The sequence below is a fragment of the Bos indicus genome, chromosome 13 (assembly GCF_029378745.1).
Source record: "Bos indicus isolate NIAB-ARS_2022 breed Sahiwal x Tharparkar chromosome 13, NIAB-ARS_B.indTharparkar_mat_pri_1.0, whole genome shotgun sequence".
Lineage (NCBI taxonomy): Eukaryota > Metazoa > Chordata > Mammalia > Artiodactyla > Bovidae > Bos > Bos indicus.
In genome coordinates, this window is record NC_091772.1 from 57,225,107 (window position 1) to 57,242,017 (window position 16,911).

At 45.9% G+C, this 16,911-nt stretch overlaps 1 protein-coding gene across 3 annotated transcripts in view; it reads right to left on the reverse strand.

The window, feature by feature from the left end:
* The window catches only part of ZNF831 (zinc finger protein 831), a 109,985-nt gene that overhangs the window by 46,180 nt on the left and 46,894 nt on the right, over positions 1 to 16,911 (reverse strand). For 2 of the 3 annotated variants that reach the window (XM_070801369.1, XM_070801368.1), the window contains exon 4: positions 10,679 to 10,830. In XM_070801369.1, coding sequence (XP_070657470.1) covers positions 10,679 to 10,830 — 152 coding nt within the window. Of the gene's footprint in view, positions 1 to 10,678; positions 10,831 to 16,911 lie in introns of those variants that run through there. The other variant, XM_070801370.1, reaches the window with a different exon arrangement.

Here is a 16,911-nt window from a genome sequence, read left to right on the forward strand (position 1 = left end):
TGGAGAGAACATCAAATTGTACCCAGAGGACTTAAAGTTTGGTCAAGAGAAACTCTCTTCTCTGTGATTTCAAAACAAGATAGTCTATTCACCCCTCCATGTTTTTTTCCACCGGATTCTGCCAGCCTTGCTCACGGTCTGTCTGGCAGTGGACCCCCTCTCCCTGCAGTGAGATGCAAGCTTGGGGTGGAAAGGCCCTCCTGGTGACAGGCTTTCCAGTTAGCATCTGTCACACATCTTCGGATTTTTTTTTAAGCTTGATAAGATCGAAGAAGGAAAAGGTACTCTAATATGGTACTGATGGGAATGTGAAATAGAAAGCAACTTGGAAATATCTACTAAAAATGTGCAACATGACTAAACTACAGTGAGGTATCACCTCACACAGGTCAGCCTGGCCACCATCGGAAAGTCTACAAACAATAAATGCTGGAGGGGGTGTGAGGAAAAGGAAACCCTCCTCCATGTAAACTAGGGCAGCCACTCTAGAGAACATGGGCCTTCCCCATGGCTCAGATGGTAAAGAATCTTCCTGAAGTGCAGGAGACCCAAATTCGATCTCTAGGTCAGGAAGGTCCCCTGGAGGAGGAAATGGCAACCACTCCACCATTCTTGCCTAGAGAATTCCATGGACAGAGGAGCTTGGCAGGCTACAATCCGTGGGGTTGCGAAGAGTCGGACATGACTGAGCAGCTAACACTTTCACTATAGAGAACAGTGTGGAAGTTCCTCAAAACACTAAAAATAGAGCTACCGTACGATCCTGCAATCCCACGCCTGGGCATATACCTGGAGAAAATAATTCAAAGAAATACATGCACCCCAGTGTCCACTGCAGCACTTACAACAGCCAAGACATGGAAGGAACCTCAATGTCCGTCAACAGATGAATGGATAAAGAAGATGAGGTGTATATATACACACTGGAATATTACTCAGCCATAAAAAAGAATGAAATAATGCCATTTGCAGCAACATGGATGGACCTAAAGATTATCCTACAAAGTGAAATAAGTCAGACAAAGACAAACATCATACAATATCATGTATATGTGAAATCTAAAAAAATGATACAAATGAACTTATTTACAAAAGAGAAACAGACTCACAGATGTAGAAAACAAACTTACAGTTACCAAAGGGGAGAGAGAGGGGAGGGGTAAATAAGGAGATTATATATACACTAATATATATAGCCTACTATACGTAAGTAGATAGTCAATGTATATATACTACTGTACATAAAGTAGATAATCAACAAGGACCTACTGTATAACACAGGGAACTGTACTTAATACTCCGTAATAACTTATGGAAAAAGAATCTGAAAAAGAATAGGTACATATATCCCTTATATATATGTATAACAGAATTACTTTGCTGTATACCAGAAATTAACACATTATAAATCAACGATATTCCAATACAAAATAAAGTATTTTAAACATGCAACATAACAAAGACTCAGCAATTCTTCTTGGGTCTTCCCTAGAGAAACCCCCCTACCTGGGCCTGGGAGTCATGGACAGTAGTTCCATGTGAAGTACTGGCAATAAGATGAACTATTCACTGTTAAGAGAATGACTGCCTAGGGTCACAGCAGCCCCACCCAGAGAGGCTCCGTCCCTATTTACAAGGCTGGGATAGCTCCGTATGTATTAACAGTATGGGAAGATCACAAAATGGTGTTGAGTAAAACAAGGCAAGTTGCACAGTGAGATGGGTAGTGTTGTACAATTCCTATTAGACACAGACACACACACACACACACGCATGCACAGAAACAACACTCTGGCAGGTGCCTTCCTATCCCAAACTGTAGTTTCATCTGGAGGGGGCAGGGGGCATGGGGAATGGGGGTGGTGGTCAAAGTGAACATGAGCCTCATTACCATAATTGAATGTGTTAAAAGATGTATGATTCATCATTACTCACATAATTAAGAACTAAACTTTTCTGTTCCTCTAGGTGGAGCATCCCTGTTTTCCAAGTTCACTTTCAACACAAACCTGCCCAACTTGTTTCAAGAACTTCCTCATCTGCCTCCTAGCATCCACTCTATCTGCCCCAATCATTTCTCCACACTCACCTACAATGGATGGTCTGCCCTCTGCCCTCCTCATCCTTCAATGGCCCCTCACTGTCCTCAGGAGAAGGATGAGCCCCCACCCAAGTCTCAGATGCTCCTGGTCCCTCCATCTCCTCTCTGCACCCTGGGCATTTCCCATCATCCCTCCTTTGGTCACAGAAGGCTCTGGGTCAGCATCTCAGACTTATAAATGCAGAGTTTGAGGATACCTCAAACTGCCTAGGATACCTAGGCATACCTCTCACACCACTGCCTAGGATACCTCTCACACCACTAAGCTCCCACCCCCATGAGGCAGAAAAGATTCAGTCTTCAAGAAGGGTCTTTGCAGAATGTTGGTTCACAGCTTCTACAGCCCAACTCTGATGAACATAGAGTTTAAATTGATACAGGTGAAAGCCTTACAAGAGTTGAGGAAATCCTAGCTAAGACAGCAGAAGCCAATGGAATGTTATTGACAGAGGAAAGCAGATGTGACAGCACAAGAAAGTCCCAGGGAGGGACTCAGACCCCCAGTGGGGGAAGAGTCACAAGCTTAGCGTTAAATAAAATGCAATCACCCAATGAAAAGGTTGTTCTCCCTACTACCCTCTGATTGGGGAAAGAAAGTCCCAATTGGATGCTAATGTATATCTAAAGTCTTCCAGGTCTCTTTTTAAGCAAAGAGAGTGTATCTAGGGCTCTCGCCCACAACCATCTAGACAGAATTTATTTGCCAGGAAAACATTCTCTTAATGGCATATGATACTGGCTTTCCATTTCCAGCATTGATAAACAGTTTCTATTGAAAATAAAAGAATTTATGGGTTTTGCCAATGAGCTTAAGTGGATCACATAAGCAAATTATCACACAGATGACATGCAGATGGGACATTTCTGAAGATGGTCCATGAATTATTGAATTTAGGAAACACCATGGACCCCTGATTCATCATCTGGGTGGCCCTGAGCAGGTCACTGGATGACTTGGAGACTCTGAGTCTCAGTTTCTCCCTCTGAAAATGAAAATGAATCATCTTAAGTCTGTTGGGGGGATTAGATGTGGGTGCAGCTCCTGAACTGAAAGTGCCTTCTGAGTTTAGTTATTGGGAGATTTCTCTAAAATCTCACTTTGAAATGTTACCCTGAATCTCACGGTGTTTACTGCCAGAAGCCACACCAGCTGCAGGAAATTGCAAAACCAGAAACTCGATGGAGTTCTTATCGTTCAATAAAGCATCTCTCTCAATCAATATGACTTTAGATGTGTCATCTGGGCACAGGGCCACGCTGGGCTCCTCTTCAGTGTTCCAATTTTAGTCTGTGTACCGGCAGAAGCAGCACGACTTCCAATGTGCCCACAAAAGTCCGAATAATTAACCTCAACCACATCAGCGTTCTCCATTCAGTTCCGCGAAATGCGTTTCTAAGGAAATATATAAGAACACTCTTTATACCAAGGAGTGTTTTCGTGTATCCGCACATCAGAGTACATAGAACAGGATTCAGTTAATGGAGCAGGTCCTTCTGACACAAAGGATTTCAATAATAAAAAAATAAATAAAAGCTGATATGTCATCTACTAGAGAGAAAGAAATGCGCACATAAACACAAAAACAGGACAAATCTCATTATGAGATTCTTTTTTGCAGCCCAGGGTCAATAACTGTGATATTAGGAAAAGGGTAATAGGCTGATTGCTGATGAGTTTTAAGCTCCTGGAGACTAGAATGTCCCACTTGAAATGCAAATAGAATTGAATGATGTTGAGTTCATCCCCGCTGCTCCCCATGTTCTGAAAAGTATTCTTTTCGGAACGGTGACTTCATCAGGAATTGTATAACCACAACAGAAGCGAATCGTTTGGTAGAGGCTTTTGCTCAGGTAGTTTTACCCATTTTGTATGGACGTGTGAGTTTTCAGTGACTTTTTCTAATGAAAAAATAACACTCCAATGTGAGCAGGCAAATGTGCAAGCGGGCACACAACACATACCTGCAAAGCTTCCTTTCCTAAGTCCCTAAGACCCTAACCTGGGAAATAATCATTTTCATGACAAGGCTTAGTAGTGAACTTCCCCTTCAGGTACAAAAGATGGTCTTTTACTGACGTCAATTACAAGGAATAATCGCAAAATGGAAAACAACTCCCCCGGTTCTTCAAATGGCATCAGGCAGATTAGGTGCTCAGGTGAGAAGAGAAACCACTCCAGCAAGGACCTATCGCACATTTAACCTAAACCCTGATTTCTGAAACACTACCTCCCACACCACGCAGAAGACACACTCCAATATCTTAGTTAATCCCCCAACAAGCCAATCCATTAAGACGTCGTCACAACTTCAGGCACTTAACGCAGAAACTAAACGGCATACACCTCATGGGCAAGCAGGGACATTTGAAAATTCCTTGCTAGAAACTGCTGTTTGTTGTCAGGGCAGCCTGGATGGATGGATCGCCTCTTTGCTTACCCTCCTTGCCCTCAGTGGTTGTCAAACATGTTATGTATAAGAATCTCTGTTCAGAGTTGTACACACCATTCCTATTCTTATGCTTGATAAGTGTCTGGTAAGTCAAGGCTACTTGAAATCTACAAAGAAACTTCCAGCTCCCCTAACTCCTTTGCTGGAAACTTGGATGGTGGATCACTGAATTTAGGTTTTTAAACACTTTCACGCAACATCACTAATTATTAGAATAATGCAAACTGACACTACAATGAGAAATCACCTCATACCAATCAGAATGACCATCATCAAAAAGTCTACAAATAATAAATGCTAGAGAGAGTGTGGAGAAAAGGAAACCCTCCTACACTGTTGGTGGGTATGTAAATTGGTGTAGCCACTATGGAGAACAGTATGGAGGTTCCTTGAAAAACTAAAAATAGAGCTGCCATATGACCCAGCAATCCCACTCCTGGGCATATACCCAGAGAAAAACCATAGTTTGAAAGATACATATACCCCAGTGTTCACTGCATCAACTGTTTACAGTAACTAAGACATGGAAGGAACTAAATGTCCATCGGTAGATGAATGGATAAAGAAGATGTGGTATTTGTGTGTGTGTGTGTGTGTGTGTGTGTGTATACAATGAAATACTATGGGACCATGAGAAAGAATGAAATGTTACTATTTGCAGCAACATGGATACAACTGGAGATTATCATACTAAGTGAAGTATGTAAAAAAAAGACAAATACCCTATCATATCACCTACATTTGGAATCTAAAATATGACGTAAATGAACCTATCTATGAAACAGAAACAGAATCAGGGACTTAGAGGATAAACTGGTGGTTGCCACGTGGGAGGAGAGAGAGTTGGATTGGAAGCCTGGGATCAGCAGCTGCAAGCTATTACATATAGAATGGATGAACAACAAGGGCAACATCCTGCGATAAATCATCATAGAAAGGACTATGAAAACATTTTAAATAAATAAAAGGCATGTGACCTTCATACCAGGAGAATGAAATAATGCCATGTGCAGCAACACGGATCGACCTGGAGATGATCACACTAGGCGAAGTCAGTCAGAGAGAGACAAATATCATATGATACCAGATACCCCATATGTGGAATCTAAAAAATTAAAAGATACAATATTACTAATATTTATAAAAGAAAAACAGATCCACAGACATAGAAAACAAACATGGCTACCAAAGGGGAAAGATGAGGGGGAGGGATAAACTGGGGATTTGAGACTGACGTAGACACACTACTATATTTAAAACAAATAACCAACGAGGACCTTCTGTATGGCACAGGAGACTCTGCTCGATATACTATAATAACTAAATGGGAAAAGAATGGGAAAAGAATAGATACATGTATACGTATAACAGAATCACTTGGCTATCTATAGCCTGAAATTAACACAACATTGTAAATCGACTACATGCATGCTAGGTCACTTCGGTCGTGTCTGACTCTTTACAACCATATGCGTTGTATAGTCCAATATAAAATAAAATTTTTTTAAAAAAAACATTAAATTCAGTGGTGTTGGAAAGTCAAAAAAATAAAAATAAAAAGTTCAGTTCTCAGAAGAGTCTTAAAGATGCCAATCATCATAAAATCTTATAAATTAGGTCTCCATCCTTCATAACTCCTCTGGCCTTCTGCTTGCAGAAGACTTCACTGCCAAGCCATCTGTTAATTCGAATGATTAGTCCCAAGTTATTGGAATAGTTGAAAGAGGGAAATTAAGCATCCTTTTAAAAAATATTTTTCAAAAACATCCTCTCTCTCATCTTCATAAATTATTGACAGGAAGATTCTCCAAAAATAAAAGGGAGAAAGAATCCATAACAACATCTTATTTCAGCTCCTGGACACAAATATTCCTGGCCACTTCTTTGAAAATGTTTTGCTGATTTAGCTGACCTTCAAGGATGTGAGCCAAAGGTTTTCCCAGATTTGAATTGGGAAATTCCATCCCACACCCCCATCAAAAGATTACTCTCCATTTCATTTCTGGGTTTCAAATTCCGCCACGTTATAGCCCCTCAGGTCACCCCAAACAAATCACCCTATCATTGTCATGCTGAGGAAACCAGGTCCTCCCGCCTCAAAAATACACACATTCGCACGCACTCACAAAGTTGTGTGTACGCACACTTGCACGTACACGCACACACACACACACACAAACACAGTGGGGTCAGCTCTCTCACCAAGAAGCCAGCTCTGATCTCTCTAACCAGGACCTGCCAGGTCAAAGAAGACAAGAAAGTTGTTTGTAAATCGTGGGTGACCAAGGCCTATCTCTAGCTTCCTTTGAAGTTATTAATGGCACTCCGTCTTCAGACACCCAACACTTTCAGAGTGTCTGTCACTCTGCTGTGAAATATTGGCTTTGGGTGGTGGTGGCAGTAAGCTCTCTGAGCTCCTTTGATTCCCAGGGGGTGTTTATTTTAACGCATTCTACCCCACCTCCAACGCAATGGTGTCCATAATGGCCCATTCACCCCATGCTTGCTGGTTTATCCGACCCAACATCCCTGCTCCATCTTTGACACTTCAATCAGGAATGAGGGGTGATTAATATTCCCTGGGGCCACACCCCACAGACTCCCACTGCCCTTGATGGACACATTCCATGTGCTTCGTAATCATGGGAGAGGAAGCCCTTTGAAAATGGGCACCTGTGACCCAGACCTCTGGCTCAACTAACTGTTCCAACAACAAACACGAAAGCACAGTCATCTGTTATTACCACTTGCTCTGCTGCTGCAACATTATTACCTACATGGGGGTGGGGGTGGAAGGGGACTATGTTCCCAGTGGGCTTTGCACTGCGTATGGCCTCCCAATCTTAGCTCCACATTTAGATTTTGTTTCTGATTTTTCTTTTCTGTTTGGGGCTGGTTTTATCCCCCATTCCCTGGATTTTGGTAGAACAGGCTGGTGTTGAGATCAGAAAGCTACTGAGTGTGATGTTCTCAATACGGAGTAGCAGGGCTGGTCCCTGAGGTCGAGAGAAGCTTTTGAAGGGAAGACAGGATGAGGAGGACCATGAAAGATCAGAGACTTTCCAGCTGGTCTCTCCACTAGTACTGAGGCCCCTGGGTCACCATGAGCACAGGGGGTACACGCGCATCTTAGGAAGAAGCGACCGCCTCCATTGGAGGACGTATGGAAGATGCCCCCACCCTCTTGGGAGGAGAGAAGAGCTCCCTGCTTTGGGCTGACAGTTCCCCAGGCAGAGCAAAGGGCTGGACCGACAGGTGGTGACTGCATTTCAACCACATGTGGAGCCCTGCCTGCCCTCATCCAGACTGCCAGCAGGTCTTTCTCCCAAAGAGAAGCTAAGGGGGCCCCCTGACCCAGCACACCGGTCTCAGGATTGAAGCTCACTTGGACCACATGCCTGCACGTGTGAATATGTCCTACTGGGAGGTGGGCTGCATGATCCTGTTTTAACGAATACATATTGATTTAGGTTTATAGAGAACTTTCTGCCAGAGCCATTTGCACACGAGGAGAGCACAGACGATGAGTGTCCATGCATGCCACTGTCTTTTCCACTTAGAAACACATTTTGAGGTCCCTTCTATTGGTTCTCAGACCGGGGGAAAATTGTTGAGGTGGTTCGTGATTGAATTGTGCCTATCCCTCCAAAACATACATATCCAAGTCCTAAACCCACAGAACCTGTGACTGTGACCTTACTTGGGAAAACATCTTTGCACGTGAAATTAAATTATGAGTCTCAAGGTAAGATCATCCCGGATTTAGGGTGAGCCCTTAGTCCAATGGCAAGCGTCCTTATAAGAGAAAGACAGGAGAACATTTGACCCACAGAAACACAGGAGAGAAGCTGTGTGCAGATGAAAGCAGAGACTGGAGAGGTGCAATCACAAGCCAAGGATACCTGGAGCCCCCAGAAACTGGGAGGCTGGGTAGGATCCCCTCCTGGAGGCTCTAGAGAGATTGGTAGCTTCTGGCATCCAGAACTGAGAGATAATACATTGTTGTTATTTTAAACCACCGCGTTTGTGGCAATTTCTTCCACAGCCCAAAGCAATTTACCAATCCAGAGAGCATCTGTTCTATTCCCCCTACGTCTGAACATCCAGAAGAAGCCATATCTCTGCTGAGAAATCTCCCCCTTGGGCTCCTCCCTGAAACACTGACCTCATCCTTCACTAAACAACAGGGACACTAAGTGCCACGCACCCCACATGCTCTCGGCACTCAGCATATGCCGGACCTTACACATGTGTGCGTGCTCAGTCCTTCAGTCGTGTCCAACTCTCTGCGACCCCATGGACTATAGCCCGCCAGGCTCCTCTGCCCATGGGATTTCCAGGCAGGAATACCGGAATGGGTAGCCATTTCCTCCTCCAGGGGATCTTCCCTCACCCAGGGACTGTACCCGTGTCTCCTGCATTGGCAGGTGGATTCTTTACCACCAAGCCACCTGGGAAGCCGCAGACCTTACACACGTACGCTTATTATGCTCCAGAGCTAAGAATCAACATTTCTCATCTACTTTAGAGTCTGAAAGTTCCTTGCTGTACACGACCTTGCTCGACCCTCACCCTGAGCCACTGTGGGGGTAAGACCTCTATCAGCGTCCTCTCTACAGATAGAAGGTTCCCAGGAGGGAGCTCGCTGACTTCCAGGGTCACTCCCCACATGATTGAAGCAAAGGATGGACAGAGAGCCTGTCTGTCTGTCTGTCTTTACCCTGTACCTCATTTATCAAGGGCAGGCACTGTCTTCTTCTCCTTTTCAGTTCTGCATGGAGCTTAGGAATAGAAACATGGTAGCTGATGTGAGTTTCCAGGATCAGCTTGATTCAGCTCTCTATGGTGCTGGGAAAAGAGCTGGTGGGAAAGCACTGCCATTTGGGGCAACTGGTAGAATTCTGGTGGGTTCTTTTGGACTTTCTTGGGAGTGGTATCACCCAAGCACACCCTAATGGGTAGGTTCCTGGATTGTATCTCCTTGAGAAGGAGGCAAGTAATGGAGTTCAACATGAGGAGTCACAGAAAATGAAGAAAGGGCAAAGCCCGGTCCCCTGATTGCATTTTTGTCTAGCCTGCTGCCCACCAAAGTCTTAACCCTTGATGTTCCATCAGAAGACAGTGCTTTTCCTTCTACAACTGGTCATCCATTGGAGCAAATACCTACTTTGACTTAAACTCTCATTAAGGGAAAAAAACGAGTCCTCATCCTTGCCTAAGAGAGGGCACGGGGATTGCAAGGAGAGGGGGTGGCGAGGGCTCAAGGGGCAGCATGGAAGCACTATCTTCCTGAGGGGGTGGTGGGGCTTCGCAGAGACTGAGAGGAGGGGACCCTAACCAACTGTCCCCACCAGCAGGCAGAACCCAGGGTCAGCCCTTGAGCCAAATGGACAACAATCAGCCACAAAAGACAGTTAATTCAGTCACCACTGGCCATATGGGACCCCACCACCTTCTCACACAAGGTCTTGGTCTGACTCCATCAAAACACTGTCCACAAGGCTAAGGCTGGGCTCACGAATGCCCAGTGGAGGGAGGAAGGAGGGGAAACTGCAGTCCAGAGAAGTTAATTGATTTGCCCAGTGATTGCAACTTAAAATAGCCCATTTCCAGGAAGCAGTCTCCATTAGTTCATCCTTTGTTTACTTCCGAGCATCACGAAGAGCCCCTTTTGTAAGCCCCATGGAAGCAATGTTCCCAGCCGCTGTCTCATTACAACTCCTCCTGCTACTTTTATTTCACGTTCACTCGAAAGCCCATCCATTGACCTATTTAGCCTCACAGTGGCCCTGCAGGAAGAGGCCAGTGAGCTTCTTCAGAGAAGATGATGGGGGGAAGGTGGAGGCACCCAGAGTTCTGACTCAGGCCCTCCATACTCAAGGATGTTTGTTGCATCTCAATATTCGATTCCCAATATCCCCACCCAGTTTAGGGTCTTGACCGCCCCACAGAGGTAACACTTCTGTCGTCACCCCATATGCCATCAATACCCTTGCTGGATGTCAGGCTTCAGACAGCAAGGACAGTTGCCTTTGCTCATTTCACATTCCCAGCAGCATTTCACGTTCCCAGCAGCATGTTCCCAGGTGCCCAGTTTGGATCCATCTCCAAGGAGAACAAGTCTTACCTGCCATCTCTGAAGAAGCCTGCCCTTGGGTCCTGCATGGGTCCGGCCCCTTGGCTCGGGGTGGGTGGCCATCTTTTCTCAGAACCCAGTGTGGTTTCCGTAGTCTAGTGACTCTCAGCTGGACACGGCTCTGCAAGAAATTCCCTCTGTACCTGGGGAACAAGAAGCACAGGCGGCATGAACACCGTGGAAAGCCTGTGCCCTGGAGTTCGTGGGCATGGAAATTCCAAACGGGATGCCCAGAGAGAAAAGTCCAGGTCCCCATGTGGAGTCTGGGAGAACACAAAGGGCATGAGGTCCAGGCAGCTCGTCAGCTCTCGGGAACCCCTCTTCCTTCCAGTCCTCATTCTCCTGCCAGGATGTGAGAATGACCACAGGGCACAACTCAGGGGGCTCTTGTGAGCATAAAACGAGACAGCACCTGGAAAATGCTTCCCACACCACCTAGCACACAGCAGGGCTTACTCAAGGTCAGTTGCTGTAATTAAACACTGAATTATAAGACCATGACTACTTATGTGACAGGCTGTCCAGTGGAACTTTATACAGTAATGAAAGCCTTCTATACTCTGCATTGACCAACATGGTAGCCACTAACCATAGGCATCTCTGTAGTGACTGAAATGTAGTTCATATGTCTGAGGAACTGAGCTTTCTGGTCAATTTCATTTTAATGGGTTTAAAAAGCCACAAGTGACTGCTGCTGCTGCTGCTGCTGCTGCTAAGTCACTTCAGTCGTGTCCGACTCTGTGTGACCCCATAGACTGCAGCCCACCAGGCTCCGCCATCCCTGGGATTCTCCAGGCAAGAACACTGGAGTGGGTTGTCATTTCCTTCTCCAATGCATGAAAGTGAAAAGTGAAAGTGAAGTCGCTCAGTCATATCCAACTCTTAGCAACCCCATGGACTGCAGCCCACGAGGCTCCTCCGTCCATGGGATTTCCCAGGCAAGAGTACTGGAGTGGGGTGCCACTGCCTTCTCTGACAAGTGACTAGTAGCTACCATTATTGGACTGGTTGGGTCCAAAGGGTCTCCACTGAAAAAACTGGGCAGCACAGACATTCCACATAGAGAAGCCCTTCCAGGTCATCAGGTCTAACCTCCAAAACAGAGCCTTCATATCCCAGGGGAGGGGGAGGTGTGTAACAAGGGCAGAGAAAGAAAATACTGAGCTTCTCAACATTGCTAACTATTAGAGAAAAGCAAATCAAAACTGCAATGAAGTACCACCTCACACCAGTCAGAACAGCCCTGATTAAAAAGTCTACAAATAACAAATGCTGGAGAGGATGTGGAGAAAAGGGAACCCTCCTGCACCGCTGGTGGAAATGTCTATTGGTGCAGCCACTATAGAAAACAGTGTGGAGATTCCATAAAAAAAACTAAAAATAGAGCTACTATAAGATCCAGCAATCCCATTCCTAGGCATATATCCAGATGAAACCATAATTTGAAGAGATACGTGCACCTCTGTGTTCTTAGCAGCATTATTCACAATACTCGAGACATGGAAACAACCTCAATATCTATCAACAGATTAAGGGGATAAAAAAAGATGTGGTGTGGGTTTATATATATAATGGAATACTGCTGCTGCTAAGTCGCTTCAGTCGTGTCCGATTCTGTGCGACCCCATGGACTGCTTCTCCATCCATGGGATTCTCCAGGCAAGAACACTGGAGTGGGTTGCCATTTCCTTCTCCAAATGGAATACTACTCAGCTGTAAAAAAAGAATAAAAGAATGCCATTGCAGGGACATAGATGAACCTAGGAAATATCATACTAAGTAAAGTAAGCCATAAAGAGAAAGACAAATACCATGTGATATCACTTACATGTAGAATCTAAAATATGACACAAATGGAAACTTACCTATGAAACAGATTCACAGACAGAGAGAAGAGATTTGCGGTTGCCAAGAGTTAGGGTGGGTGTGGGAGTCTGGAATTGGCAGATGCAAACGATTATAGGTAGGATGGATAAACAACAAGGTGGGACTGAAGAGCACGAGGAGCTATATTCAGTATCCTGTGATAAACCATACTGGAGAAGAATATAACAAACAATGTATACAGTTGTTGTTTAGTTGCTAAGTCGTGCCCAACTCCTTTTGCCACCCCATGGACTTAGCCTGCCAGGCTCCTCTGTTCATGGGATTTCCCAGACAAGAATACTAGTGTGGGTTTTGCCATCTCTTTCTCCAGAGGATCTTCCCCATGCACATATTGAACCCACATCTCCTGCATCGCAGGCAAATTTTTATTGCTGAGCTGCAAAGGCCTATGAATATAAACTGATTCAATTTGCTGTGCAGCAGCAATTAACACACCACTATAAATCAACACTACTTCAACAATTTTTTTTAAATACTGAGCTTCTGTTTACAGTTATTTTCACCTGGAGTTTCTTATATCTATTGTTGCATGCCCTTTATAATGTACATAATACTTTAGGGGAGTAGAACATATGTATGAAAGTGAAAGTGAAGTTGCTCAGTTGTGTCTGACTCTTTGCGACCCCATGGACTGTAGCCTATCAGGCTCCTCCGTCTATGGGATTTTCCAGGCAAGAGTGCTGGACGGATTGCCATTTCCTTCTCTGGTAAATAAACAGTTATGCATTCTTGCTGCTACTACTGTTAAGTCACTTCAGTAGTGTCCGACTCTGTGCGACCCCATAGACAGCAGCCCACCAGGCTCCTCTGTCCCTGGATTCTCCAGGCAAGAATACTGGAGTGGTTGCCATTTCCTTCTCCATGCATTTCTTGGGTGCAGGCTAAAAATGTTTTACCAGTAAGGAATGTGCAGCCAAAAGCAGACCAGCAAGCTAGTCTAGCACCCCCTAATGGCAGGTGAAGGAACTGAAAGACAGACCAAACACCTGTCATGTACCCTGACTCTCAACCCTGTAGCCAGTTGCTACCGGACTCTTGACTCAGGTTCCTGCACCATTTTGACCATTATTGGTGGTCAGCCCATTGAAAAGAAATCTGCACCACTTCTAGCTGCCTGGTCAAGCTACAAGGTCTCCCTTCCCAAGGCTCAGTTTACAAGAATTCTGTTCCCACCATGATGCTAAGAACCACCTGGTTGCAGAGGAAGGTAAGGCAACCTGCTTGGCGATTTTTCTTTCTCACTTGTCTGAGCTGTTGCCAACATCCAGCCGCAGTCCCCTCATCACCAGGGCCATTGGCAGAATTTTAAATAAGATCTGCAGAGTGCCGTATCCTCCTAGGCGCTGATTTTCACGGCAGCAACAAGGACAAAGTGACTTTTTCTTCATCTTATTCGTGTTTGGAAGAGGCTCCACTTGCAAGCACTCCTGCCTCCCTGGCCCTGGGCAGGAGCTGTCACTCCCCATGGGTGCCTGCCTGGTTCTTTGAAGCAGCCCGTCCCTGTTTGTCAAGACCTCAGGATCCTGAAAGTATGATCTGGCCCAGGTGAAGAGCCACAGGGCTGCTGTTCTGCTAATCATAAACCAGTCAGACCAGCCAGTGCTGCTGCAGGCCTGGGGGAGAGTGACTTCTAAGTACAGAGACAAAGGCAGGAAGGATGGTGCGGGGATGCGGGAACCTTCCTCACCTGTGTGCCGTGGGTCACCTTTGTCTCCAGTCAGCGGGTAATTGACACGAGCTCACAGATGTTAAGAATGACACAGTTTGAACTGCAGGGAGGCCTGCTTTTGGAAAACGGACAAAAGCGAAGAACTGCATTTGATGGAAATAACTAGGAGACTGCCAGGAGAGCTGCAGCCTCTGGACTCGGGTCTCACTGCAGTGGAATCTAGACCCTTTTGGCCCTGGCGGGGAGCCCAAGTGGACTTTGGCATTATCTTCAAAGCCAATTTTGTTTAATCGTGGGAAAGCTCAATTTCTTTCTCTCCTGGGTTCTCCAGAACATTGTTCGAGTGCCCCTCCTAGAGCAGCATCCCCCTGGGATGCACAGCCAGGATGGGGCAGGACTGCAAGCTCACCATCACTGTCCTGCGAGGCCCCTCATGCTCCAGCAGGTACCACGAGTGCCTCAGCTACTGCCTCCACCTTGGCTACTCGCCCATGTCAGCTGTTGGGGTGCCAGCTGCCAGGAATGCACTCTTACCACCTTCTCAAGAGGGTGGCCCTTGGCCAGTGGGAACCGACTTGCCTGGAAGGCCTGGAAGAGTGTGCACACCCCCAGGAAGGGCCCTGAGCCATTGTCACCGGGTGTGAGACCCCAGTCTTTTTGCTTCAGAGCAGGACAATCTCTGTGACACATGTCACACTCTAGAGCTCCTGTGGGGTCAAGCACGACTGGACATCCAACCCCACATCTCTTCTGAGTTCTTCCCTCGCCTGGCCTGCTTCCCTCACCCTTCACGAGCCTCCTGAGAACCCTCCCTAGGTGAACCACTTGTACCAACATCCCCATCTCAGGCCCTGCTTCTGGGGAGCCCAACCTCAGATGCAAGATTCCAGGGTCATCCCTGCTCCTCCTCCTCTGAATCCTGCCCACCTATTTCCCCCAGCGGCACTCAGGTGCATTTACCAAACCTCCTCAAATATGCATGTGCATGCTAATTTGCTTTAGCCGTGTCCGGACTCTGTGACCCCATGGACTGCAGCACTCCAGGCTTCCCTGTCCTTTTGCTCAAACTCATGTCATTGAGTCGGCTATTTAAGGGCCAGATTTTAAATCCAACTCATACCTGACACACCCTCTGCTCTCTTGGTCTCTCTCTGTAGGTCTTCCTTTAAGAGCCAACATAACTTATGTAAGATTAGCACAGTATCTTCATTGATAGACCTCGTGAAAGACCAATCAGAAAGAAGCCTTCTTGCTCTGGGTCAGCATCAGCTGGGGCCCTGATGACCAGGGGACCAAGGCCACGAGTGCAATGGACATCAGCTTTTCTGGAGTCCACTGGGAGGCTCACAAAAGCAGGCCAGGTAGGGCTGTCATGTATCTCGATGCTGGTGGAAAGCCACTGAATACCCTGCCTGCTCCAACCCCACCCTGACCCCCACTCCCACCGCCCTTTCTATCAGGCAAGTCTTGGAAGGCAGATCCCAAGTGGCAGACTTGCAGGTTTGATATGTGCTGATCCCAGAAAAGGAATACGTGTCTGCCGCGTGACCCTCCCTTAATCCTACAAGGAGTAATAAAGGAAACAGAAACGGTGGGAAGGCATAGCAGATCCTCAGCGCCCTTACCACACAGGACCTGGAATCAGGGCTCTGGTGCCGTGGAGAGCATGACAGAGCCTCAGCACTAGTTCTCTGCCTACAGCTCACCTCAGAGTTATCTCATTGAATGAGGAGAGTATGTCATGACTAAGTGAGCAGACACACGGACTTCCGCTTTACAAGGAAAAACACCATCAATTAGGAGAATTCTGCCCTCAATGTTTTCTCCTGTGTTCTCCGCTTCCGTGATTAACGGGCATTTTAGGGTTTACAAAGCGCCCTTTGCCCACATAACCTCCAATCTCCTCCTTGTTCATCCCAGTTCACTCAGGGCTTCACAATTCATTGTTCATTTGTCAGGAGCTTCCTAGAACCAGTCTCTGAGCGTTTCATGCTTCAGATAGCACTGTACACAGTTACAAATTAATCAATAAAATCCAATTCCATGGTCCAGTGCCTGCTCTGGGCACGGCTGAGACATTTTCTGTGGACGCTCAGAATCTCTATACCTCTACTAGTTAACATCAGGGCAATTAGGTGTCCAAGTATGAACTTTTTACATTTTCCGATTTCCACTCTGAAGACAGATCCTGTCTTTTCTAATCCCTCTCCCTTAACTCCTGTACTTTCATTAATGAAAACACCCATTTTCATTACATATTTTGAGATGGTAGCAGAGAGATGAGTGAAACAGAATAGAGGGCCCTGAAATAAATTCCAAGTATACACAGGAAGTTAAAATACAGCAAAAAAGTGAAAAAAGTGGATTAGACCAGGGGTCTATAAGCCTTTTATGTAAAGGTCCAGATAATAAATATTTTAGACTTTACAAGCCATATAAAGTCTCTACCACATATTTTTATGTGTGTATATATACTACACACACATATATTTATGGGCTTCCCAGGTGGCATTAGTGGTAAAGAATCTCCTTGCCAATGCAGGTTCAATCCCTGGGTCAGGAAGACCCACTGGAGGAGGGCATGGCAAACCATTCCAGTATTTTTGCCTTGAAAATTCCATGGACAAAGGAACTTCCTGGGCCCCCCATGGGGTCACAAAGAGTTGAC